The sequence below is a fragment of the Notolepis coatsorum genome (assembly GCF_963971535.1).
Source record: "Notolepis coatsorum genome assembly, chromosome: 12".
NCBI classification, from domain to species: domain Eukaryota; kingdom Metazoa; phylum Chordata; class Actinopteri; order Aulopiformes; family Paralepididae; genus Notolepis; species Notolepis coatsorum.
Window position 1 is genome coordinate 20,714,745 of NC_140176.1, and position 26,678 is coordinate 20,741,422.

A 26,678-nucleotide genomic window follows, 5' to 3' on the forward strand; every position below is an offset into this window, starting at 1 on the left:
TTGTTTGTATTGAGCTGTACTGTATTGCACCCATTCTGCAATCTGTTAATAAAGTTTCCAATCAATCAACTCACTCGCTCAATTTCACTCTCTCTCTCGTTCACTCTCTCTTTCATATGCGCTCTCCTCCTCAATCCAAAACAACAACACTAACAACAAGACAATGATGAAGCCTCTCTGTTGACTCGAGAAGACGTTTTTGATTTCATTACATTTTATCATTGTTCCTCTCTCCTCCCCTAAATTATGTTAATTAATTTCCTTAAGCGCGCACAGCCGACGCCTTGGGCTTACACCGCTGAGTTTATCTGTGTGCAAATCACCTCTCACCCTCCCTCCCGCCCCTCGCCAAAGCATGGTGGGCTCGCTAAATCACCCATTGCGAGGCAGGTAATTAGCATTAATTAAGCAATTGTGCCATAATTTCAATGATGATATTAATTAAGGCGTCACACACACTGCTAGAGTGAGCAAATCTGTGTCCCTGTAACTTTTACTGAGGGATTCATTGTTCTGCAGTCAGACATGGTTCAAATAATATTATAATTATGTTTCATTTGGAGTAACAAATGGGTGGGGTTTACCATCGGTAGTAGTGTGACAGTAAAGGGTTAACCTTCTGTAGTGTGGCAGTGAAAGGGTTAACCTGATGTTGTGTGGCAGTGAAAGGGTTAACCTTCTGTGTATTGTCGCAGTGAAAGGGTCAACCATTTTGGTAGTGCAGCAGTGAAAGGGTTAACACAAAATGGGTGACAGTGGCTCGGGAGGTAGAGCAGTCGTCTGGTAATCCGGAGGTTCCCGGTTCGATTCCCCCTCCTCCCGGGCAGTGTGTCGAAATGTCCTTGAGCAAGACACTTAACCCCTAAATGCTCCCGATTGAGCAGGTTGCCACCTTGCATGGTTGCCTCTGTCGTCGGTGTGTGAATGTGTGAGTGAATGTGTGAGTGAATGGGTAAAATGTGAGGAACAAATTGTAAAGCGCTTTGGATAAAAGCACTATATAAATACACCATTTACCATTTTTAAATCTCATGCCTTTGCATACCACTGCTACACTGATGATACTCAACTCTTCTTTTTTCCTCCCTCAGATTCCTGGGTCTCACCGTTCTACCTCTGGTCAATGGTTTTACTAACGACACTGTTCCCTCCAGACCCCCTACACTCTGCATGTTCCAGTCGCCTGAGACCCACTCCACATCAGAAACCTATGGGGGACATCAAAATGAAGCAGGTTGTTCTCTGTCCTGGTTTGGCGGTGGTGGAATGGACTTCCCCACCACACCACAGTCAGGACAGCTGAAACCCGCAATCTTCTGCTGCAGGCTAAAAACACACTTATTCAATCAATATAGAAAAAAAATGTCCATGCTTGCTAATGCACTCCAAGTGAAGCACCCGAGTTTGACACTGTGTTAGACAAAGAATATCGCTTATTGTTGACTGACGGGAGTGTATCCCTTGCTGGACTTGTTGTCCACTATTGTAAAATATGGATACAATTTTAATGGATACAATTTTGGATACAAATCCAGCATGTGTCATTCTGCCACATGCTGGAGCTACTTACAAAAATAGATATCGGTGTGGCAGATGGTAACGCTGTAATCAAAGGTCAAAATGTTAAATTTTGACAAGACATAACTGTAAACCAGATTTGACACTACACTAATTCTTCAGCCGGCCTCGGTCTACAACTTTGCCACTAGATAACCGCATAAAGATAACGTCTACAGTACTCAGGGCACCAAAGTAACGGTAAGAATAGGGGGTTTCCAGTAGCCAGATTGTTTGTGGTTAAACACAAATTACATGCTTGTCTTTTAATGAGGCTCGTGGCTGCGGGTATCCGTATTGTTTCGTTCTCGTTTATATCTATGGTGGTTTCACAAGTTTCCCCGCATTATTATCAGCTAAATCGGTATTTGGACAAGGTGAAGACATGATTTTAGCATACATCCCATTCCACCGCAAATATCTTGTTTGTCAAAGGTCAACATCGTGAAGTGGGTTGTGTGCAATTACCGTCTGAAAACCCTGCATTCAGTGGAGGACCACCCGTTCCTCGCTAATGAGCGACTGTATTATGGGAACATTGTAACCTTCTTTGTCCTAACATTTTGTTTTTGACAGAACCTCCTTGATACAATGCTAAGAAGGAGGAGGGGGGGGTGAGAGAAAGAGAGGGAGAGAATGAATGAGTAAGAAAGAATATTGTAATAAAAGAAAGAAGAGAGTTTGATCAATGCCCTTCTGTATGTGTGAACATCAATTATGCGTTTGAATAAAATATCAAAGTGTGAGTATGTTTGTGCGTGTGTGTGTGGGTGTTAACCTGTTAAACTGTAGGAATATTTCGCCTAAAGGTACATGCCTAAGTATATGGACGATTGCTTTACTTCTGCAAGGTCAATTTGCATGTTCTTGGTATCTAGGAACATCTAGGGACCTGGGGCCTGGGGGTATGTATTTCCAGTGTCAGAAATATTGTGTCTGTTACTAGGCTGAGTAAATTGTAATGAAGAAAAGGAGAATATAAATTATGATTTATGATTTTTGCATCTTTGACGAGAAAATCAAATCGGGTATGAGAAAATGCTCACTGAGCTCATTCACCACCTTATTGAGATCATGTGTACAAAAAATCTAAGCAAATGAATAAAGGGAAGATGATTAAACAGAAGGATTTGTAGATACAGTAATTAATGATAATCGATTTTAATTATAAATTCATATTTGACCTTGAACTTGACCTTGACCTTATTATGGCCAAATCATACATCTATGGATAGGGAAAATGCTCCTCTTTCCAATGGCAGGGTTGAATCTGGATTTAGTCATTTCCTTGCGTTTTCTACGATAATTAGCATTTTCCGATAAATTCGTATTTCCGATAAATCGTATAAAACATTAAAAAATTAATTAAAAATTAAAATATACACTTTGACTACTGTTTTTGGTAGGGTTATGGTATTTACTCTTGGCTACAGTTTTTTTTTTTTAAACATTAACCTCTTAACATCCAAGGGCCCACATATGGACGATTCTTTGCCGACCTCTAGTGGCTCGGGTGTGCATTTCTTTTAATACAATATAGGTAGAATTAAAGCCCTATTTGTTGCCTGTCGATTTCCCTTTCAGGTGACAAGATCCGTTCAGCGGTTCTCGAGTTACATGCCGATATGTGAGGCGTGCCCCAAAGTACGCAAAAGTACACATTACCACCCCCGACTCCCGGGGCTCTACTGTAGCTCCGTCAACCATTTGGCGATCTCGAGAATCTTTGCACAAGGTTGTAGCCAATGAGTGTGGCTTTCTAATGATACCCCATGATATGATAATTGGGGATCTAATACGGTCTCTATTGATCGATTTATGATAAAGAAAAGCAGGCTTTAAGGCTTAACAGTGTTTGTTATTATTATTATTATTATTACTTTGATCATTATTGTTATTATTATCTTAATATTATGAAAATTGTTTTATGAACTTATTTCACTTTACTTTTTTTTGTGTGTTTCTTTTTTATTTATTTCCCCAATGATTTAATGAGTTGAGGCCCCATATAGGCCACGTCTATACTTTCTCTGATTGGCCACTGACCGCCCTTGCCTACGCTAGTTTTGCCCCCACGCCGGTATGAGCGTGCGTAGAAATAATAATAATGCCAGAGCGAGCCTCGTAGAAATAATAATAATGCGAGAGCGAGCCTCGCACACACGCACGCTGAAATGGGTATCGTAGAACATGACATATTAGCATGACATCTGATTTATTAATGCCAATACTAAAGATTCGGGACAAACGCACGCAATTGGCACAAGTGTAAATCATGGATTAGTCACTCAGTTTTAACATCAGCCTGCGTAGCTCAACTCGTTCATCAGCTGGCTATGGTCACAAGTTCAAATCACTCTTAGTTAAATTTTTTCAATTGAAATAATGTATTGTATTGTTTTCAACTCTCTATATTAACGTGATTCCATCAACACAACATAAATGCTATTGATGTAGACTCATCAAAGTATTTTTAAATGCTTTGTCTAATAAACGAGACTAAATATAGCCTATAGAACAGATTTTTACAGCCTAATCTAAAACAGATTTTTTACACATTGGTTCAAACATGATCACGGAAGGTGACAACCCTAACATGTCATGTTGTGTCACAACAGAATGAGTAGGTGAGTGTTAGGCCTATAGAAAGTGTAATCTATTGATTGACTTGCGCAACCTAGTCAATTCGGTAGAAGAGTCTGGTGGGCGAGATTATGCATGACCAGCCTGTGAACATAAACAGAGCAGAGATAAGCAATAATGTGCAGAGATAAGTAATAATGAAGTTGTGTTTTTATTTTTTTATCTACTTTTTTCTCCCATTTTCTATTTTTTCTCCCATCCTAATTTCGTATCGTCCAATTCTACCCTCCCCTGTCTCGAACGTTGTTAGGCCATGCCTCCCACAAGCCGGCTGCAATGTGGACTAAGCCTTACATCACGTGTCCCCTCCGGTACTCGAGGAAGCAGCAGTCACATCTTTTCACCTGCACAGCGCGATCTCTCAGCGTCGGGGGTCTGCGTTTGGAGGGCACGCCGCCCCCATCGCTTCCTGATTCTGCTGCGCAGGCACACCAACCGACCTGTAGGAGTCGCTGTCCACAACGTCCGATCCCCACCAATCAGCTTCCCACCCCCTAATACTGCCAATTGTATTAGTATGAACGACCAGCCAAGCTGATAGCAATGCGGAGAGCTGGGCTCGAACCCAGCGTCTCCTGCATTGGTGGTGAGTGCCTTGCCCACTGCACCACCTAGCCGCCTATGAAGTCGTGTTTTGAACATTTATGTTGTGTTGATGGAATCACGTTAACATATATCCGTGGGAAGTTATTATTGCTTTTATTCCATTTTAATAACCTATTCAAGGTCGCCGAGCGGCACTGCAGATTTACCCTACTCTATGAATTCGAGAAGGTGCAATACTGGCCAGATCCTCTTAGGGGGCGCTATTGCGCTAATGCAGTATGCCCTGTGGCTGAACGGATCAGTCTTTTTTTTTTACTTTCAATGGAGATTTCAGTAGCAGGATTCTGGATGTGCAGCATGTAGCTTGGATTACGTTTCGGATCGCAGATTTCACCATGCAATAAGGGGATTTATCATCAGCCAATGGACATATCGATCTACCAGATAACGGGGAAATGCTCGGGGGGATCAGCCCGGACCACAGTAAGATCTTTTTCATGTAAATTACAGCCCGATCGGGCATTGTTTTGATAGCCATCCAGGCGATCGGCCTATGTGGCTAGTTAGACGAACACGGTTGGTAATCAATAATAATAAACGACGTCCCCCCCCCTTTCATGCATACATGCTTTGGAATCGTCCCGATCATATGCAGTTTGAGTTATTTCTGTAGCATCTGTAAAACGGAAATGCCATTGGATATAACGTTAGCAGCTATTAGCCCTAAAAAAATATTAGCAGCTATTAGCCTTCCAGAAAATATACTAGTCCCAAATCCCGTATAACGCTTACTGTATATTCACGGCGCTATAAAATGAGAACCTATTGATGATTTTTTTTTCTTTAAGCCATTTTGAAGGGACGGTTTATGGACTCAATTGACAATGAGAATGGACAGATAGCAATACTATAAAGTATAGATTTAGCTCTACAAACAGCCCCACGTTTGTTTACATTCCCCGGTCCTCTTGACATTAATTAGACTCAGCTCAATGGCCCCGAATGTGTTAATATAGAGAGATGAAAACAATACAATACATTATTTCAATTGAAAAAATTTAACTAAGAGTGATTTGAACTTGTGACCATAGGCTCCACAGCAAGCTGACGAACAAGTTGAGCTACACGGGCCGATGTTAAAACTGAGTGACTAATCCATGATTTACACTTGTGCCAATTGCGTACGTTTGTCCCTAATCTTTAGTATTGGCATTAATAAATCAGATGTCATGCTAATATGTCATGTTCTACGATACCCATTTCAGCGTGCGTGTGTGCAAGGCTCGCTCTCGCATTATTATTATTTCTACGAGGCTCGCTCTCGCATTATTATTATTTCTACGCTGCTCATTATTATTATTTCTATGCACGCTCATACCGGCGTGGGGGCAAAACTAGCGTAGGCAGGGGCGGTCAGTGGCCAATCAATTCCAACGTGGAAGGACAACTTGCTTGTGGAAAGTATAGACGCACAGTGGTGGTGGGCCTGATCTCTGCCAACGACGAGAGGGCCTACCTGGAAGAGGTCAAGGTCCTGGCGGGATGGTGCCAGGAAAACAGCCTCTCCCTGAACGTCAGCAAAACAAAGGAGATGATTGTGGACTTCAGGAGGTCGGGGGTCAAGGACTACAGCCCCCTCAGCATCGACGGGGCACCGGTTGAGAGAGTGAACAGCTTTAAGTACCTCGGAGCCTACATATCCGAGGACTTGACATGGACCACACACATTGACAGTGTTGTGAAGAAGGCACGACAACGCCTCTACTTCCTCAGGCGCCTAATCTTCAGTCAGAAGATCCTTAAGAACTTCTACTCATGTACAATAGAGAGCATCCTGACTGGCAACATCACCTCCTGGTTTGGGAATAGCACTGCACAAGACCGAAGCAGACTACAAAGAGTGACACGTTCAGCCGAACGCACAATTGGAGGGGGTCTCCCCACCCTCCAGAACATTTACAACAAGCGGTGCAGGGGCAAGGCTAAGAGAATCATTAAAGACTCCAGTCACCCGAACAACTGCCTCTTTGAACTTCTGCGGTCAGGCAAGCGATACCGGAGTCTCAAGGCGAGCACAGAAAGACTCAGAAGAAGCTTCTATCCCCAGGCCATCAGGCTGCTCAACGAACAATGAACACTACACAACAACCATCAAACGCACATAGCACCAGTGATGGGCAGTAGCTTGCTACAAGTAGCGAAGCTACATAGCTTAACTACAATTCTCAGTAGCGTGCTGGTAGCTCGCTACTTTTTAACCAGGGTAGCGGTCTCTGTAGCGGAGTTATTTATAGAACGAAGTAGTAACGTAGCGACGAGAAACGTTACACGCTACTTTCGCAGTCTAGAAGACTAGAAGATCTGCGAGGAGAAAAAAAAACTCCCCGTAAAAAACCCACTATGATTGGTTGGTTTGTTTAGATATGAGTGACGACTCACGATTGGGTATGGTAGGCCAAAATATTACGGGTAGGCCAATCAGAGGCAGGATAGGGCGGGACTCCAGGCCGCAAACCAGGAAGTGAAAATCTAAACGCAGACCACTGAATGAGAATGAATGGATGAATTTACAATAACAGAACCACTCAGCGCGAAATAATGGCAGAGGGATTTGATGTTTCCACTGATGGCATTGATGAAGATGATGTCAACAACAATAACAACACTGCATCTCCATGGCCCTACCAGGGCCCCGTTTCATGTACCTGGATAACTGAGTTAGCCGGATAACTTTAGCTGGATAACTGGGTTAGCCGGACTTTCCGGTTTCATGAACGTGGATTTTCCAGATCACCATGCCAACAGATCCAAAAGTTTGAGCCTGCTCGAAAGCAGAGTTCAAGTTCAAGTTAGCCCGATCACGCAGAGCCACGCCCCCGCAAAGAAGTGACAGCTCGTTTCCTGAAACTATTCCCACAGTCTACGATCTGCATTATACCATTCTGAATTACGTTTTTGTGCTCCATTCTTCCAGAGGGGGCTTTTGAAATGTAAAATAGACCCAAAATGCTGATATTAAATTCACTTTGTCCTAAATAATGCACGTTATATATACCGTGGCGACGGTGGCGCTCGCTCGTGCGATGTACACATGATGTGGTTATTTTAATTGTAACTGGGATTAAGATGTCTGATGAGATGCGCTGTTTGACGGATTTGAGAAATTGAATGAGCCGTTGACGTCACATTAATGAATGAGGATAAAGAGATAAACTTCATTCAAAACAAAGGATATTCTAAACACGGGTCTCTCGTTCATTAATGTATAAACAATGATTTTATCCCATCTGGCCCAGTGGCCCAGCGGTAGTGCTCAAGCCTGCCAATCCAGCGACCGGGGTTCAAATCCCGGTGTTTCCAATATGATTTTTTTGAATATAATATTAATGATTATACGCCAAAGTAGCCTGGTTTTAAGTTAAAATATTATAAATCTACATGCATTGAGGATGTCATTCTTTATATAGCTCTCAACGTGCACCAAATTGAATTATTCCTATATTGCAAAAAGAAGGAAAAGACTAGGGTCTTGAACCCCAGTCGTCCGTGTGAAAGTCAAAACAACAACCCGTTAGACCACAGAGAAGATAAGTAAAAGATTGACTATACATCAATCAATGGGTAAGAGAGCCGTATCGTAATTCTGTATAACAGTTAACTAATAATTTTCGCTAGCAAGATCTCATTTGATTATTCAATCCAGCAGGCAAGTTTAAAGAAATATAATCTGATTGATTGAGGTAATGAGGGACTTAGAATTAGCCTATAGATAACGCATTTAACTTGTCGGCGAGGCGATTGAGCCGTATTGCAATCTGTCAATAAAGTCTTAAATCAATTAATCAATCAATGCCGTTGAGAATCAGGATCTCTGCCATCGATACTGCTGGCTTTTCACCTAAAACGGCCGCGCGCATTTAGCCTGACTCGCAAGTCTGGCTTGAGTTAACGAGACTGAATCCACCTTTGTGAAACAGGAAAATCCCGGCTTCGAACATCGGGTTAACTGAAGCTGGATAATGGACATCTTGATCGACTTAGTTGAACCACGTACATGAAACAGGGCCCTGGACACGTTTATGAGTTTGACTGAAAAAACGCCTAAAACATATGTGTTTAGGTGTTTATTGTGTCAACCAAAAATGAAGCTGCTCTCGACGTCCCACACGTCCAATACTAACTTGAGAACACATATTCAGGTGAGCTGATGAAAACCCTTACTGTCTTTACATAAACATTGTCAACTGTTCCCAAACAGCACACAAGTCAGTGCACTTTTTATCAACAGCTTTAACTAACAGTCTGAGATAGGCTAGCTGCTATGAACAATATTATCATTGATTGATTGAAAAGTGTATTAACAGATTGCAGAATGGGTACAGTACAGTACAGCTCAATACATACAATTGTTAAGGGGATGCAGACCAGAGAAAGACTTTCGTCTTGTTTACATCAGGGTCCCCCATTTTCAATTAATCATAACATATATGACATACATGACATACAGATAGACAGTACTGCTACATCTATACATTCATGACATATCAGATTTGCAAATACAGTACTGTTTGTGATACAAAAAGTGTCCAGAAAAAGAGTGTATATACATTTGACGTAGAAACTGTACATTGGAGGAGGTTGGGTGGGTGGGGTTGGTGGGTGGGGGCTGTACATTGGAGGGGGGGGGGGGGGTTGGGGTAGGGGGACACTGTACACTGTACATTGGGGGGTGGAGAAAAAAAAATAGGGAAAAGATCGTCCTAGACCAGTGGTTCTCAACCTGTGGCCATGGAATGTTTTGTGAGTTACATATCTAGCAGCCAAGGATAGTATTGTTTGTCTAGCAGTGTCAAGCTTGAGTGTTATACTCTGAGTACATACTGTAGTAGTATAGACATATTAGCATAGTTGGTAGTAGTATATACATGGTAGCATAATAGTAAAATAAATAGTATAATAAACAATCAAACTGAGCTATTTTTTGCCTGCCTATTTGTTTGGTGTAAACTTGATCACAAAGTAAAAAAAAAAAAAAAAAAAAAAAAAAAGTAGTGCCGATGTAGCTAGCTATTTATGCCATGTTCTTGTAGTGTAGCTTGCTACATTTCTCTGGGGATAGCTTCCATTGTAGTTTAGCTATATTTAATCGAGAGTAACTTGTAGTGTAGCTTGCTACATTTTCCAAGTAGCTTGCCCATCACTGCATAGCACACACATCCACACGCACACACTCACTTTAAACAAACACACTGTAGCACCCACTCCCCACACTTTATAGCACACACTCACTTTAAACAAACACACTGTAGCACCCACTCCCCACACTTTATATTTATTGATGAAGGATTGCACTACAACTCGTACACCTTACTGTAAATTGTACCTAAATTGTACCTCATCCCATTTCTGCTTTGCACTATATAGTATTGTACATTAGTACACTGCATAGTATTGTATATTATATGGTAACTCAGTTACGTCTATTCTGCATCGAACATTGTACATATGTCTATACTGAACACTGTGACCTCATTTTCTACTTCTAATTTACATGCTATACTATGTTATTTGATACTATCTTGTCTAGCACAGTCTCTGGAGCGTAACAGTAAGAAGCATTTTGTATGAAAGTATTCTGTACTTCTGTATGACAACTATTAAAGAAACTTGAACTTGAAACTATAGGCCCATCTGGGTCTCTTGCCTCTACACCTTTATACACTTTCTGTCATGGTCAATGTTTTTTTACTGTTTTGCTGAAATGGTGCGAAATAAATAAATAAATAAATAAGGAACACCATGAATGTTTCATGGAGGACGCTGGTGTCCTTTTGTACGCAGACACTGTGCTCAGGGCAGGGCTGTCTTGTTCCCTTGATAATGATGATGACCAGACGGCCATTTGTCATTGACTGTTCCGTTCCTTTCAGTGCTTGGCTGTAGATATAAGGACACGTTCTGTGACCAAAGAAAAAGAAGGGAGGAAAACGGTCCGTAGAGGTAATTTTTTTCACCCTTCATGCTAACATGCTAATAGCTTAAGTAATCTGTGGAACTATTATGTGTGGGGCATAGTCAACAAGGCGATAACATGTAAATTAGAGTCTTTGGGTTGTTATGTGCAGTCACACATGCAGACCTACATCATCATCATTGAAGGGCCCTAGGGGTTATCTATCTGGTTAGCAACATGTGCCTGTCAAGGCACCCGAAACAGTTCATAGGCTTCCAGCATATGTTGTGCATCATTGCATTGGTCATTGACCCAGCCTTAAGCCAGAAAGACACTTAGGGGCAAATTCACAAAGAATGGATTGACAGCTCACAAGAGAAAACCAAAAAATAACTGGAGTCTGGTGATTGACAGCTCACCAGAGAAAACCCAGAATACATCCAAAGTAGGACTGGGCGATATGGCCTCTAAATGATATCGCGATATCTTTTGGCCATATCGCGATACACGCTATATATCGCGATATTTTGACATTTCCTCTAAATCACTTAAAAATGCTTGATTTAACCCTTTGATGCATACAGTCACGCCAATATGATGATTATAATAAGTCCCTGCACACTCTGCATGGTGATAGATTGAATGAAAATGTTATTAACAGATTGCAGAATGGGTACAATACAGTACGGCTCAATACACACAATTGTTAAGGGGATGCAGACCAGAGAAAGACTTTCGTCTTGTTTACATCAGGGTCCCCCATTTTCAATTCATAATGAATTGTAAGTAAGGGTGCAACTTGCTCCGTGCAATCCATTCCTTGTGGATCTAGCCCTGTGTGTTACATTGTATATGGTCCGGGTGGAGAATTTAGACCAAGCCAAGTGAATCGCTTCATCCGAGCACTTTGGAACGCGTTCAGCACACTTCATGCATATTTTGTGCCAGTTCATGTCAGGGACCCGATGGACATCAATACTGGAAATCGCGATCAGACAATTGGAATATTCTTTTTGGGATACCTCCTAGTAAAGGTAAGGACTATATGACATCAATCCTACTTTGACCCAACAATAATTTCACATCGATTGCAATGATCATATGTCACATACTCCAAAATGTATGCCGTTGCTGACGATCAGAGCATCAAAAAGCGACGCCCCCCCCTTTGATGCATTCATGATGAAACAAAATACCTATTATATACCTTTGATTTGGAAATAGTAACGTGTCCAGGCGAGCAATGCGAACGCCTTTAGCAAAATTCACATAGCGCTCCATAACGCAGCTTCCAGGAATTCGCCAGGATCACTCTGAAACTATACAATATTCACCATGGGATAACACACGAACGAATGTATACATGAAAAAGTTAACTCTTTTTTACATGTTGGACGAGAGATAGTGACTGTCAAATGAGCCATAGTATTGTCTCCATAGCTATAATATAGATATAGCTCTGCAAACAACGTAACGCACGGTGAAAATCCCTATATTTTAAAGCGTGGCCCATTGACTACAAGGATGGAGATAATGGCTGGCACTGAAAGTGTTAAGTTGTTCCTGAGCCCTAAAACATAATGCCTCTGACCATGGCTGCGCAGCTCGGAAGAATACAAATGTTATATCTATCCCACAAAGCCTCTAGCATCCACTTAGCAAGCATTAGCGCTAACATTTGCTAACATGTCAGCTATCAAATGCTACATTTAATGCTAATTTGTGTTAATTAAAGACGGTCTTTGAATAAAAGTAGCTAGCATTCGCTGCAACATTTGGCAGCTGACATTAGCTCAAATATTTGGTAGCTAATGTTAGCGCTAAACGCTAGCTAGCGAACGAGGAATGTGTTAAATGCTTTGCATTGTGCGGTAGATTAGGAGGACTGAGTGACATTAACGCAGGCAGCCGTACTTAATACGATTAAGTATGCTAAACACACACAGTACACACTGTACATGCCAAGTGGCTGATGACTCTGTGACCCAATAAGCTATGCAAGCTGCTCCCTACATTTGTGTACAGCCCTACACTACTTATCAAGGCGCTTCAGTATCTTGCTGACATGCCGCCACTGGGTTCTGCTTGACCAGATGTCATTAACACAAAACCTGGGGAAGCAAGCGGAAGAGGGAGAGGAGAAAGGTTGAGAGAAAGCATTATTATTGTGGTTTGCTCACGTTAATGAGCGTTGCCGAATGCAAAGGCAATTAATTATTGCTAGCATCATCACCATGGGAAAAAAAAGGGCGTTTAATTATTTTTTGATGCACTCGGTTACACTCAACAGGGCTTGTGTGCAGTGTGCTCGGGCTGACAAAATGGATGTTGGCAGGGGACCAGCTCGACTCTAACGTTCACAGGCTACTGGCCATTGCTCTGGCATGAGGGAGGATGTAATCTGGCCACAGTGTATAGGGCCTGCAGGTATACCGCTAAATATGTCAGCCTCCTTACTTTATTAAGGTTTTATAGACATTTTAAAGGCACTTCGTCATTGTCTATTGCTCTGGAAGGAAGCAGGCGCTCCAGGTCAAGGCTTTCTGACACAACACTATACTTTCGGATTGGTCCTTTTTAAACTGGATTACCCTACGCTACACAGAGACCACTCGGCTAGTTCTCCACAAGCTCTAACGTGGCTCAACTTTCACTCTTAACTTGTTTTTCCCCAGATGTTTATTTGCATGGAAACAGTGGTGAGAGAAAAAAAAACATGATCCCTTTTATGATTTGCCAACTTTTACTTGTTGTTATCTTGACAGTGTTTGATGCTCGCGTCGTTTTCACACAGAGTGTAAGAGTGAGGGACAATCAATGTATGTATTTATTTAGTTATTATTTATTTAGTTTTTGGTCAGAATGGAATTTTGGCCAAAACACAATCAAAAGCCACGAGTCCACTTTAATCTGCAATGTATTTAATCTGCAATGTAAATAATAAATATATTTATGCTGCTACATAATTTTTTTTGTGAATGAGGACAACTGGGACAAGAAAGTATTATCCCATTGCCACATCCCAAGTAATGGCTATAGATATAGCTGGCGCTAAAATGCTTTTTGGTGGCAGCCACAGCCATAGCTTATCGCTTGTCCTATGCGGGCCCTTGTTTGTTTTGTGAATAAATTATTAACAAATATTGGGATTGATACCATGCTCCTTCCTCTTGATACAGAGGGCAGACTGTTCTCACTCTGGGTCTGAGAGAAAAATGACACTCCACCCACCAATAGATCTCCTCTATCTTAATTACACGGGACATGCTGTGCGTGCCCTGTACTCGCAGGGTCGCTGGTTCAACCCCCCCCCTCTCCGTTTGCTCCCATCCCATCTAATGCAACAATATTGTTTTATGGCCTCTTAGACAGCTGGCCCTATGCCTGCCGGTATGTCTCCTGACTGCATAACCACTAAACATGTTTAGACACACCCACCCTGGATACGCAAACCCCCTCACATATCCTGCCGCATGCTTCTCATAATATAAAATTGCGCACCATTATGACATGGCTTTGAGTGGGGAAAAGTGTTCTCTTGTGCAGATTATACATTTTCTGTTAACGAATTAATTTTGAGGGCATATCGGCGAGGCTTATTATTGGGACGTGTGCCGATTATTAAAAAAACTGAAAAAAGAACAGCAAACTGGACATCATTATTATACTCATCTCAACGACTGATCAATATTTCCATCCACACAGTGATGTTTTAACAATCATGCGTTCCAGTGGGCGCAGTTCTTTCATTCAGGTGGCCAAGGAGGTGAGGACAGGACAGGGGGATAGACGATAATGATTTTCAGAGGAGTATAGACTTTTTGCGAAACACCCTGAGTGAGTCTTCTGGTCGCAAGAGCTGCACCGGACACGCAATAGGGAGCCCAGCACACTGACGTCTCCTCGGCAGCAGCTGCACGCACAGCGGAGAAGGGAGCCTGGTATTTGACATACTTCACACAACACCTCGCCGGAGGAGCAGCAGCGTACAGCCGACAGTCTCTCCCGCAGAGTGCGTGCGTCCGTGGCACCGCGCAAAGAAAGAAAGAACTTCGGCAGAATTGCAGAATGTTACACCGCGCTTGGCATTTCGCGTCGACGCATATTATTCGCCCGGCAACTATTTGATTTTACTGGTGTACCCTTTTTTTTGTTTTGCATCACATTTTTGCGTGTGGAAAGATTCAGTTTTCCCCCCCATCGGCTGATGTGAAGAATTCTCCCCCTCCATTGGAATGATGTGGACCTCTCATGATACTGTTGGATTTGTTTTCTTAGCCGGTTTTTGCATACAATTCGGATTCTCCTTTGAAGGTAAGGACCGGGGGATGTACGTCCTTCACAAAACAGACCCATTTCAAAATCTCTCGGGGATATTACTGCGCAGGGGTGCCTGGCTGGGTGGTATGATGACAAAGTGTTAAAAGTGCGCAGGCTTTGTGTAAAATAAAACGATTATTTGGACTGAAATCATACTAAAATGCGCTTCGTTCATTCTGCAAGAATGGGCTGTTAGATAGGACATAGAAGGTTGAAAACCAGTACAATGTATAGCAGTTACAGTAGGCTGCATTCCATTCTAATGTGAGAGACGCAACTGTTGATTGTTTGAAATTAAGTCGGCGTGATTTCAGAACGATCTCATCGATACACGGATTAGAGACGGGCCCCGCGGGTTTTCTGACACCCATGCAAGCGGACGGGCTGCCCGTAGATGAAAGAAGGTTAACTTTGAGACGCCAGTGGCGAGCGACATGATGCATGTGAAGTGACTGATGTGCAGAAAATACGGGGTGGGAGAGTGCTGCACGGGGAGAGATTCTCCCTTTCAGGACCACGGACAGCTACTCTGTTGATACCAGCAGAAGGAAGCTCCCACTGCTGCTGGTATCAACAGAGTAGCTGTCCGTGGTCCTGAAGTGTCGTTATAATGCAGTCTGCCTGTCTATCTATCCACCTGTCTGTCTGTCTGTCTATCTATCTATCCACCTGTATGTCTGTCTGTCTGTCTGTCTGTCTGTCTGTCTGTCTGTCTGTCTGTCTGTCTGTCTGTCTGTCCATATCGGGATTTAATCTGACTGAATTGGACAGATAGCCTACCATGGCACTGGCAGACGTGGTTCATCTTGCCTATACTGTCAGATTTTAAATGCCTTTTCATTGTGCCTCCTTGTTTGACAGTGTCTTTTTGTACGCTGCATGTGGAAGAAACTGCGCAATATAGCCTGTTTTCTATAAGCTCCAATGTTTCGGGTATAATTATGTTATAGCCTGCAAGTTAACATTTCGCATTTTGAACAATATAGTTTGATATCCTATATTTAGGCATGTATAGCCTATACACTTAACTTCATTCATGTAGTCTAATAATCATTACACGAAAATTGCCACAATACTCTATTCGCCCTGTAGCCTAATAGCCTATGGATATAATCAAACTCCTTTAGAAATATTTTTTTTCATATATTTCATCTGTGCTAAATCAGTTGTTTTCGTTTTCTTTATTCTTTAGTGAACGAGGCGTATAGGCGTGCAGTCGTCATCTGCGTTCATTTACAACGAACAGAAGTGCCTATCCCTGTGACAGGGAGAGCCCCGGCATCTCAGAATATACAGCGTTTCATTTCAAGAAATTAATTAATCCACGTTTTCAAACAATGTTGGTTCAAGGCTGCTGTTTGGCGTTTTGTTCCCATGGACTTACCCGTAGCTGCGTCGGTATTGACATTAGGCTGTTTTTGCAACTTTGTCATTAATAATTCCAAAATAGCCTATGTGGCTATGTAGGTCTCGAATTCAACGCGGGCCTTACCATAATATGATCCCTTCTCATGCTACAGTATTTATGGACAGCTATTTGCTATTTTATCTAAATAACCCCCCCCCCTTCTCTCTCTCTCTCTCTCTCTCTCTCTCTCTCTCTCTCTCTCTCTCTCTCTCTCTCTCTCTCTCTCTCTCCCCCCCTAGGACGATTCACGGATCTCCCCTCCAACGTAACGGTAAAAGAGGGACACAACATCGAAATGGCGTGCGCTTTCCAAAGTGGAACGACATCGGTGTATTTGGAGATTCAGTGGTGGTTCGTCAAAGAGCCGGAACCCACTGATAGCAAGGAGGACGGGGAGGCCGAGGCAGAAGAGGTAGAGGGGGCTTTGCTTTACTTTGACCTCAGTCGGTTGTGCATATCATGCCCATTAAACACGTCTTTAAATAAGCCCAAATGGCCGTTTTTCATCTGCGGACCCCGGGCTAATAGACTACTGCATCAAATGAAACGGGAGATAAAAAAGGCTCCACTGCATTTGTTTTAAGCACTCCTACGTTCTGACCTATATGGGATATAAGGGCCTATATAACGTCCTTCCCCTGTCGCAGAAGCGTTGATCCGCGCTGTTATGCACGCACCACCATCACAGATAATAGGTTCACCAGCAATGTAGTTTGAGATATGACCGCCTCAAATTAGCAATTAGAATTCAACGGGGAGAATGGCTGCACAGCAGGTCAGGTATAGTGGATTCTGTTGCAACACTCATCATCTCTTCTCTAATAGAGGCCTTGCACTGGCATGTCTGTGTACTTCTCTTTCTTCCAGCATGGCTGCCTGTAACCATTGATAACCACTGTTGAAAGCAAGTGCTTAATTTCTGTGCAGTGATAGAGTAAGTAAATACATTTAAAAAGTACGATATTACTATTCTACTGTCACGTGTTTACAAGATCCAGTAATAAGACACCAAATTATAAAAAAAAATTGTTGATGTGTTTCTCATATGTCTGCAACAACGGTTATTCCAACTTGGAGGAAGAATTGTCATTCTAAACATTCAGTGAAAGCCGTCTATTGTGCCAAGGCTCTAATTGTCGCAGTAAATAATGAGTAGGAAAAAACGTTTAGAAGTGTATTTTAATCAAGGGAGCACTTTAAAACTTGGATTTGTTCTACAAACAGAGTGATTGATGGATATGACTATTCATAAATATATTAAGATTCACCCCACTCTCGCAGTGTTTGATTATGCATGCCCGAACAGTGGTGGCGTTATGTTATCTATTGCTACTGCATTACCTCCTGTTATGACAGCTCCTCTCAGCCAAGTAGTGATCGGTTGTTTTGTGAGTATAAATACAGGAGCCGTCTGAACGTGACTTTATTTATTTATCTTTTTTATTCTTTTTGTATTTTTATTGCTGTGACAATCCAACGTGATTGGGGAAAGGATTGATGGAGGGAGAGAGAGAGAGAGAGAGAGAGAGCGAGAGCGGAGGGGGTTCTAGGATATCCTTTTAGGAACAGTTGTTCTTGTTCCATTGTTGGCAGCCGTCACGCCGGTGTCACGGCGGCTTTGATGGCGGGTTTTGATGACTCTCAGATGTTGCTGCCGAAGAATCCCCCATTGATGGGCATTGTTGCTCGTATAGGATCCCGCCCCCGTCTCTTCTTATGGAGAGCTGTTTGAGATGACAGGCACTCAGGTTTGTCCTGCTACACCGGGGTTTTGATGGGGGAACAGTGAGAGGCTATAAAAAGATGCTGTGTGAGACTGATGTGGATGTGGAATATATATATATATATAAAAAAAATTAAAAAGCAGTGCGTAGATACAGTTTTATATAAGCTTGGCATTCAATAGTGCCGTATTCACGCTTGGTTTATTCATCTCAGGCTTCCACACACATGGTGACAGATTTCTGTTTCCTGGTTATATAAACGACGCAGTGTTGTCAAGACCATCCTTCCAAAAACACAAACACATTAGGCATGAACATGAGCACAATAAGACCTGACCCAACTTCCTTTTTTTAAGTACTGGCTGTTATGTTATGCATTCATGTTTTCAGTCAGTACAGAGAGAGAGAGAGAGAGACAGAGAGAGAGAGAGAGAGAGAGAGAGAGAGAGAGAGAGAGAGAGAGAGAGAGAGAGAGAGGGAGAGAGGGAGAGAGAGGGAGAGAGGGAGAGAGGGAGGGAGGGAGGGAGGGAGGGAGGGAGGGAGGGAGGGAGGGAGGGAGGGAGGGAGGGAGGGAGGGAGGGAGAGAGATGCCCTGTGCAAGCACACCTGTCCACTTAAAACATCGGGGTCATCTGCTTATAGGCCTTGATGTGTCCGGTACACTGGAACAAATTGAGCAGTCAAACTACAAACCTCATCTCTGTGCCCCCCGTGGAGCAGAAATGATGATTCAAGTCGATAGGCCATGGTGTCTGGACACCTTTAGCCTGGTCTGTGCCTGGTACGCCTGGCAGGCAGGGGTGCAGTCGTAATATTGTGTCGTCGCGCCGGCACTTACCACCTAGACTTTGCATAATAATAGGATGCGCGCACTTCGGCCTCAGTGACGAAGCCCAAACGTCGTTTGACCGCGTATGCCCAGCACTGCACCCCTGCCGGCAGGCTTCCAGCGGGAGCGGGTCTGAATCCAACTGACATGGTCAGTCACCCTGGGCATGTTGCTGCCCGGGGAAAGGCTTGTTGTTTATAGCGCAGTTTAAAACACAGGGCACCACCAATCTGCTGTCCAGGGGCCTCTGGTGAATTCTGTTATCCACATACCTGCTCAGTAATCCCCAGGGTCGTGATGCCATTTACTCGGTACATAAAGACCCACCTTTCAATTTGAGTGAGGGGAAAAAACAGGTAAAAACAATTGGAGTCATGAGGTTTTGGTGCGACGGCCGTGTTATTTGTCATTATCTGAAGGGTGTGATGGATTTCTCAGCTCTCACGCCGATACAGCAGATGTAACATGGGAGATTATCTTCTCCCCAGGCTGTCGCCGTCTACGGTGCTGATATCTGTGCGTTGCTGCAGGGTTTTGTTTCACCGGGCGAGATAGTGTGACCTCTCACATAGAACTAGAAGGCAAAGAAGGGAACACCCCCCCTCCGGCAATGTCCTGTCTGGTGCACCGAGTGTTTCCATTCGTTTTGTAGTCAAAACCACCTCAGTCGAGACAGAGGCAAGACCAAGACTCAGCCCACATGAGACTGAGACAAGACCAAGACCCAGACGAGACTGAGACAAGACCAAGACTCAGCCCAGATGAGACTGAGACAAGACCAAGACTCAGCCCACATGAGACTGAGACAAGACCAAGAACCAGATGAGACTGAGACAAGACCAAAACGAGACTGAGACAAGACCAAGACTCAGCCCAGATGAGACTGAGACAAGACCCAGACTCAGCCCAGATGAGACTGAGACAAGACCCAGACTCAGCCCAGATGAGACTGAGACAAGACCAAGATGGAAAGTGGTTAAAGACTAAAACCTTTTACTATTTATTTTGAATGAAGCAGTCTTAGATGGGAAAGAGATTACAAGTCTGCAATTCATGGTCCCAATTTTTATGAGCATTGTTAATTTATTATTATAAAATTAAAGGTACATTATATGTAGTGGAAAAACTGAAAGAAAACTCAGCAAAGAAATATGGTATATTTTCATAATTGAATGAACAAACTGTCCATAGAGGGAAATTAGGCCATTTGTTAGGCCCAGTGTTTGAAGCTACTGTACCTATAAAGTTATTATTATTATTATTATTATTATTATTATTATTATTATTATTATTATTATTATTATTATTATTATTATTATTATTATTATTATTATTATTATTATTATTATTATTATTATTATTATTATTATTATTATCATTATTATTACTACCTGAAAAGTTACAGTTTCACTGTCTCTGTGTACAATTGCAGGGCCCACAATTATAATTACAAGTATCTTCCAGGTTAATACTTGGTTGATAGTGTCCTAGAAATTATGTGGTTTTGATTTATAATGACATACGAAAATAATGACACATACACTAAATATGTTTTATAAACTAATTGCAGACACAATGCACAACCCCCTCCCCTGAAACTGCATAGTGCACTTTTAGGTTTGACTGATTTCAAAGACAAACAGGAGACAAACACACTATAGACAAAGACAAAAAGGAGACAAACACACTATAGACAAAGACAAATAGGAGAAGAATACACTATAGATAAAGACACAGGTCCAAGACCGAGACGAGATTGAGGGAAATTGGTCTTGAAAATGACAAAAATGTATTTAAACTAGTGCACTACCCATTGTTATAGCGCCACCATCAAGTCAAATGGCACCAAATTCACTGCACTCTCTTGTGTCCTCATCAATACACCCACAGAGGGTGAAGTCGATCGTATTTTTACGGTTAAAGAGTTACAGGCCAAAACGTACGTATTTTTGTTATAGCGCCACCATCTGGCCAAATGCCACCAAATTCAACACTGCAGTCCCTCCAGTCCTCTGCAATACACCCACAAGGGTGATCGGAGGACCAGTTCCCGAAATATGCGAGCCACAGATCGACAGCGATTCCTTCCTCGATAGTTAGGTGGAATCGCATATTTTGTGGAATCCCCTCCCTATTAATTTCACTGTCTCCAAAGAGGTGGCTTCACTTCTCCTTGGGGTTGGATCTCTCTCTCTCTTTCTCTTTATCCCGCTAATCCAGGCCTCCGCTGTTTGCCGTGAGATCAATTTATGGAGTAAATCTTTACAAGCCCCGTCCAGTGGTAATTCTATTTGGCATGGGATTAGTCGTGGATTTAAGCAGTGAAAGACTGAGTGAAGGCTGTCAAGGTAACAGTGTTGAATCCTTTTAGAGGGAAATCTGGACCTGTGTGTTCAGACCTGTGCCAAAAAAAGAAATCAGTGGTGTCGCTGAGAGTTTACATACTAGGTAAACACTGCAGGGACGGGCGTGATTATTGCAGTACTGTCAATCTTTCTCAACCAGAATTAAAAAAAAATTAAAATAAAGTTATCTCAAACTTTTTACATATCCCTGTTTTTGTAACAAGTGCCTTACTTAGAGGAAGCATTAGCTCCAGGATTTAACCCTCTACAGGCCGATGGGGCCTATAATAATCGCGCCAAAGATACTCTAACAAAAGAAGATGATGCGTTTAAGACAGATAGGATGAACGTGGAAGTGAAACACCTTCAGAGCTAGTAAGATACAGTCCAGTATTTATCTTGATTTCCACTATTAAAAAAAAAGAGAAAAAAACCTTTACATCTCTCGTTTGGATGAATGGGTGTGTAGACTAATGGGGATCCATATAATAAGCAAATAAACAAATGGAGCCTATTATGACGCTCTCTAGTCTCCTGAAGTGGGTAGGGGGGGGGGGGGGGGCAGTACGCCGTGATGCATTACAGGAAGTGAGTAGGACTTTTGGTTTGTCTCCCTTTGACACATTTCTGATTGCGTTTTGCTAGAACTCGATGTGTGAAAATGATGGAACGTCTACAGCGATTCGGGCTAATGGCCACAACACTCTCAGAACGATGACTGAACTCTGTGATGCGCGGACCCTTGAAACGACTTGAGGAGAATTAGCAAATAGTTGGGAGTTACGCCGCCAGTGCTGAGAAAACTTTTATTGTGTGAGCACAGTGTGAAACGCACCACTAAATGTCCAGCCTAAATAGCAGAATCTATATATACAGCCTTATAAATAGTTGCCTCCAGGTTTTGGCAACAGACTCCTCTAAAGTGGCTGGGTCCAATTGAACAATGACTCTGCATTTACCAAACATAAAAGGTAGAATCTGTAATGTCTTCAAACAGCGACCTCGGTGGCAAAAGAGCCCTGCTTTTGGTATTGCGCCGTTCTTTTTGTTGTTTGGGTCTGACGTGTGGGCTGGAGTTTAGTAACTTATTATACTGTGGATTTCTCCAGACCTCTCTTGGCAGAGCCTGAGGTGTGGCCAGCAGTAACAACTCCTTCCCTATACCCACTGAAATCCAAACCACACATCAGACAAAAACAATAACAATAATAATGTGAACAAAGCATGTATTGCATAATGTCGCTGTTTGACGACATTACAGACTGTATGTTCCTAGTTCTATTCAAGTAAGCGGATTGAAGAACTTGATATTAAATTACTCTATGTATAAAATGTAGAAGTTGTTGGTCCAATAATGGTTGCCCTGGTGGCTGGATCAAAGTTAACAACCTAATTTTTATGAATTAATTGTGTGTCTTGTTCATTAAAATTAACCAGTAGGATATTCACTTTGAAATGTAGAAAGATTTCCTTAAAATGGAAATACAGTAACGTGCCGGTATCTCAAAATGTTACTTAAGCACAGCACTTAATAAAACCGTAAGTTACTTTCCACCCACTGCCTACCGTACGAGTGCAACATCAGTTTCAGTTTCAGTTTCAATTTATTTGTTAGAGAGGGACAATGTACATTAAGGAACATTTTATAAAATAGAATGTAAATGTACCCAATTGTAGCCAAAAGGCTAGTTTACATTGGCAGTCCCCTTGCTAGTACCTAGTACAAAAACACAATTACAAACACATTAGCAATAACATACATAATTTAACCCTTGCAATATACACAGTTCAATCAACCACATAGTATACAGATCAGAGTTCACATCTTTGATTATCTATCAACCAATTCCTAAGATTAAACTTGAAGGCGTTGAATGAAATTGACTCTCTAATGTTCTGTGGGATTGTATTCCACTCAGGCACTGTTTTATAAGAGAAAACCAATTACCCAAATACGCTCTTTCTAATGTTGATTCCACCTCCTTGACGACCAGTAACCTACATCCCAACACTGGTGGCTCGACTTGACTCGACGCCGGCTTCACTCGCCTCTACGCTTAAGTACCAACCTCTGTTTTTCTGGTCATCATTTAGAAACTAGCAGCATCCACAGGAAATTATAATGATTCCATAGATGACCTTCAAGCACACAACACTTGAAGGACAAGGGAGCAATTCCCTAATACGAATCTCAATTTACAGATGCAGCACTAAAAAATCTAACCTCTCCTGCTCATCTCCTGCTCCTCTCCTGCCTCTCCTGCTGTGATTTTGTGACTTCTATTGTTCTGGACGGGGCCAGATTTCACACCTCCACTGCCTCCCACAGGCTGGGGAGATTTTCATCTTAAATTTTTATTCGTCCCAAACGCCCCAGCTCCATCCGATTCCTTAGCTTTTTTCACTGTTTACTTATCATGCATTGCAAACACTAATATATGGGCAGTACCCCAAGTCAGACTACCCATATAAAAATTATCTTGGTGGTCTGAGGGCAGTAGCCCCCGACCCCCTCCCTGGGGAAGCACTTAAGTTAATTCAGAATTGATCTGAATTTGAGTGTTGCATCTGTACCCTACTTTCCCTTGTCTAAATATACACATCCTCAGTAATATACAATACAGTACATTGTACACACTGACACACACACACACACACACACACACACACACACACACACACACACACACACACACACACACACACACACACACACACACACACACACACACACACACACACACACACACACACACAAACACACACTGCATGTCGATTAAAATACTACTTCAAAAAATTCAAGTACTTTTTCCAGGGAGAAAATGTAGCTTGCATTGTATACATTGATGGAAAATGTTGCCAACCTAGGAAGCGAGTGCACAAAGTAGCTGAGATGACACTGAAAAGCATAGTAATGTTGGAATACTTCTTAACGACTGACCCCATGAAGACACTGGAGCACACGACTCATTTTAATATTGTATTAATAAGGTGCAAACGACTTATCACTTTGACACGCACGAGGCTCAGAAGCAGACACAGTCGTTAAGAAGTGACTCATAGACCTGCGCCTGCTATATTGTTCTATAGCAGAGCGCCCTGTGACTGAAAAGATACTCCTTCCACTTCTGTACTATGTCTACTGTACGTCATAGCTTATACTGAACGGGTAGTAGGTAGTGGATTCATGGATTAACCTTTTTTCTTTTATTTCTTTATTTCGCACCATTTCAGCAAAACAGTACAAATCTAAACATTGACCATGACAGAAAGTGTATATAAAGGTGCTGAGTAGAGGCAAGAGACCCAGATGGGCCTATACAGGGCCTAAAAAAAACAAATAATAATAATAATAATAATAATAATAATAATAATAATAATAATAATAATAATAATAATAATAATAATAATAATAATAATAATAATAATAATAATAACAAAAACAACAACATTAATAATTAGTCTAAACAAATTGACATGAAAATGTAAAACAAAGTGATTAATGGTTTTATGAGATTGAAGCTATTCATTTAACAATGTATATAAGCTTGGATTTGAGTGATGAAATAGATGAGCAATTTTTTATTATGGAGGGTTTTGAATTCCAAATTGTAGGCCCTCTAAATTCTATACGGATCTGACCTAATGTTGTGCGGAAGAAATTTACGATGAATATTATTTGCCTTTAACCTTTGCCTTTATTTGCCTTTAACCTTGCCCGGCAAACATTAAAAAGCTGCACTATGCTTCCGAGATGAATGGAAAAGGTAAGAGGACTTGATGCATTGTGCTCCTTGGCCGGACCTGACAGGGAAACGGGGACCAGGCCGAGGACCGCAGTTGGAATGCAAGCCGCCGCTAGATAAAACACCCACCAGTGCCCTTTGACCCGGTGCGCGGTGGAGTCGCAGTAAGCTTTTGCCAGTCCTTAACAATCCAGGTTATAAATTCGGTGGGTGGAGCAGTGGGTGGGGGGGCATGAAATCCATGGACGGCGTGTTCCCTCCCTGACCTCACTATCTCTGCTCTCCTCCTCTTCTCCTGCCGGCCAGGCGCTGGCCTCTGGAGCCTCCTTCCATGGTTCTTCCTGAGATAATGGCATCGGCAGTCGATACGCCGCACGGCCCTGATAACAGCTGCCATCGACTTGATGCTCATTACACGCAGACACAGCTGTAATGGATGTAATGGTTTTCAGTGGAGCACGTGGTGGCGGGGGAGGGGGGGGTCTGTGCAACCTTGCGTGGGCACAGGCAAGCCTGTATGTGAATACATGCATGTTCACACACACACACGCACACACACACACACACACACACACACACACACACACACACACACACACACACACACACACACACAACACACACACACACACACACACACACACACACACACTACCAGTAGTATATCAGCACCTCTCTGCGAAGGTCTTGAGGTCATTGTGCATTTTTCTTCTTCTTGCCTCCCGCAACCCATCTCCCTCTCCTCTAATGAAGTCCTCTTTGCAATATGCCAATAACCATACTGATGTCCTGCTTGGAACGGCTCCGGTATTGGAGCCAAACTTCAGCCAGTCAATTCAGAGTCAATTCATCTGACGCGGTGGAGGAGTAAGGGGATGGAGGGAGTGACTGATGGAGAGGTGTGTGTGTGGGGGGGGGGGGGGGGGGGGGGGGGGGATAAAGGAGAGAGAGAGAGACTCACTTACTCACTTTAGACACTTTAACACACTTTATATGTATCTATTATTGAAGAGATTTGCACTACATTCATAGTTCATACCTCATTTGCACCTTAGCCTAAGTGTTGTACCTCATTTCTGCATTGTACCTCACTGTTACTCATTTTACTCTGTATTGTATATTGTATATTATGTATATTGACTGAACATTCCTTTACTTACATATGAAGCACACTCTCAGGGGCTCATACAGAAACAAGCATTTCATCATAAAGTATTCTGTATTTTATTATGACAAATAATAAACAAACTTGAACTTGAGAGAAATAGACACACACAGGCACGCATGCACTCTTATGTCTGTGTGTGATTCGTATCTTATACACTGATCTCCATGTTGCTTAGTGTCACCTAGACAGACCTCTCACTATACAGTAGCAAGAAAAAAGGATCTTGTCAGTTCCTTTAATGCTAGTTCCTGGTTATTGGTCAAAAAGTGTCTCTTCTTCTCTTCTCCTTTTTAATAAGGCCAGACAGACACACTTAACCAGTCCCTGGAGAAAAAGGCTGGGACAGAGTTTCCATATTCCGCCAGAATGTATAGACAGTCAGTTTTAAAGTGACAAGAATAACAAGGATCCACGTTTTATTTCCAGTTCCAATGTTTGC

At 42.3% G+C, this 26,678-nt stretch overlaps 1 protein-coding gene across 1 annotated transcript in view; it reads left to right on the forward strand.

Moving 5' to 3' along the window:
• Window positions 1–14,934: 14,934 nt before the first annotated feature.
• vstm2a (V-set and transmembrane domain containing 2A) overlaps window positions 14,935–26,678 on the forward strand; it is a gene marked incomplete at both ends in the record, with an annotated part of 88,844 nt that continues 77,100 nt past the window's right edge. The window contains 2 exons of the mRNA XM_084325775.1: window positions 14,935–15,013; window positions 16,667–16,839. Of these exons, the coding sequence (XP_084181901.1) occupies window positions 14,935–15,013; window positions 16,667–16,839 (252 nt within the window). The remainder of the gene's footprint in view (window positions 15,014–16,666; window positions 16,840–26,678) is intronic.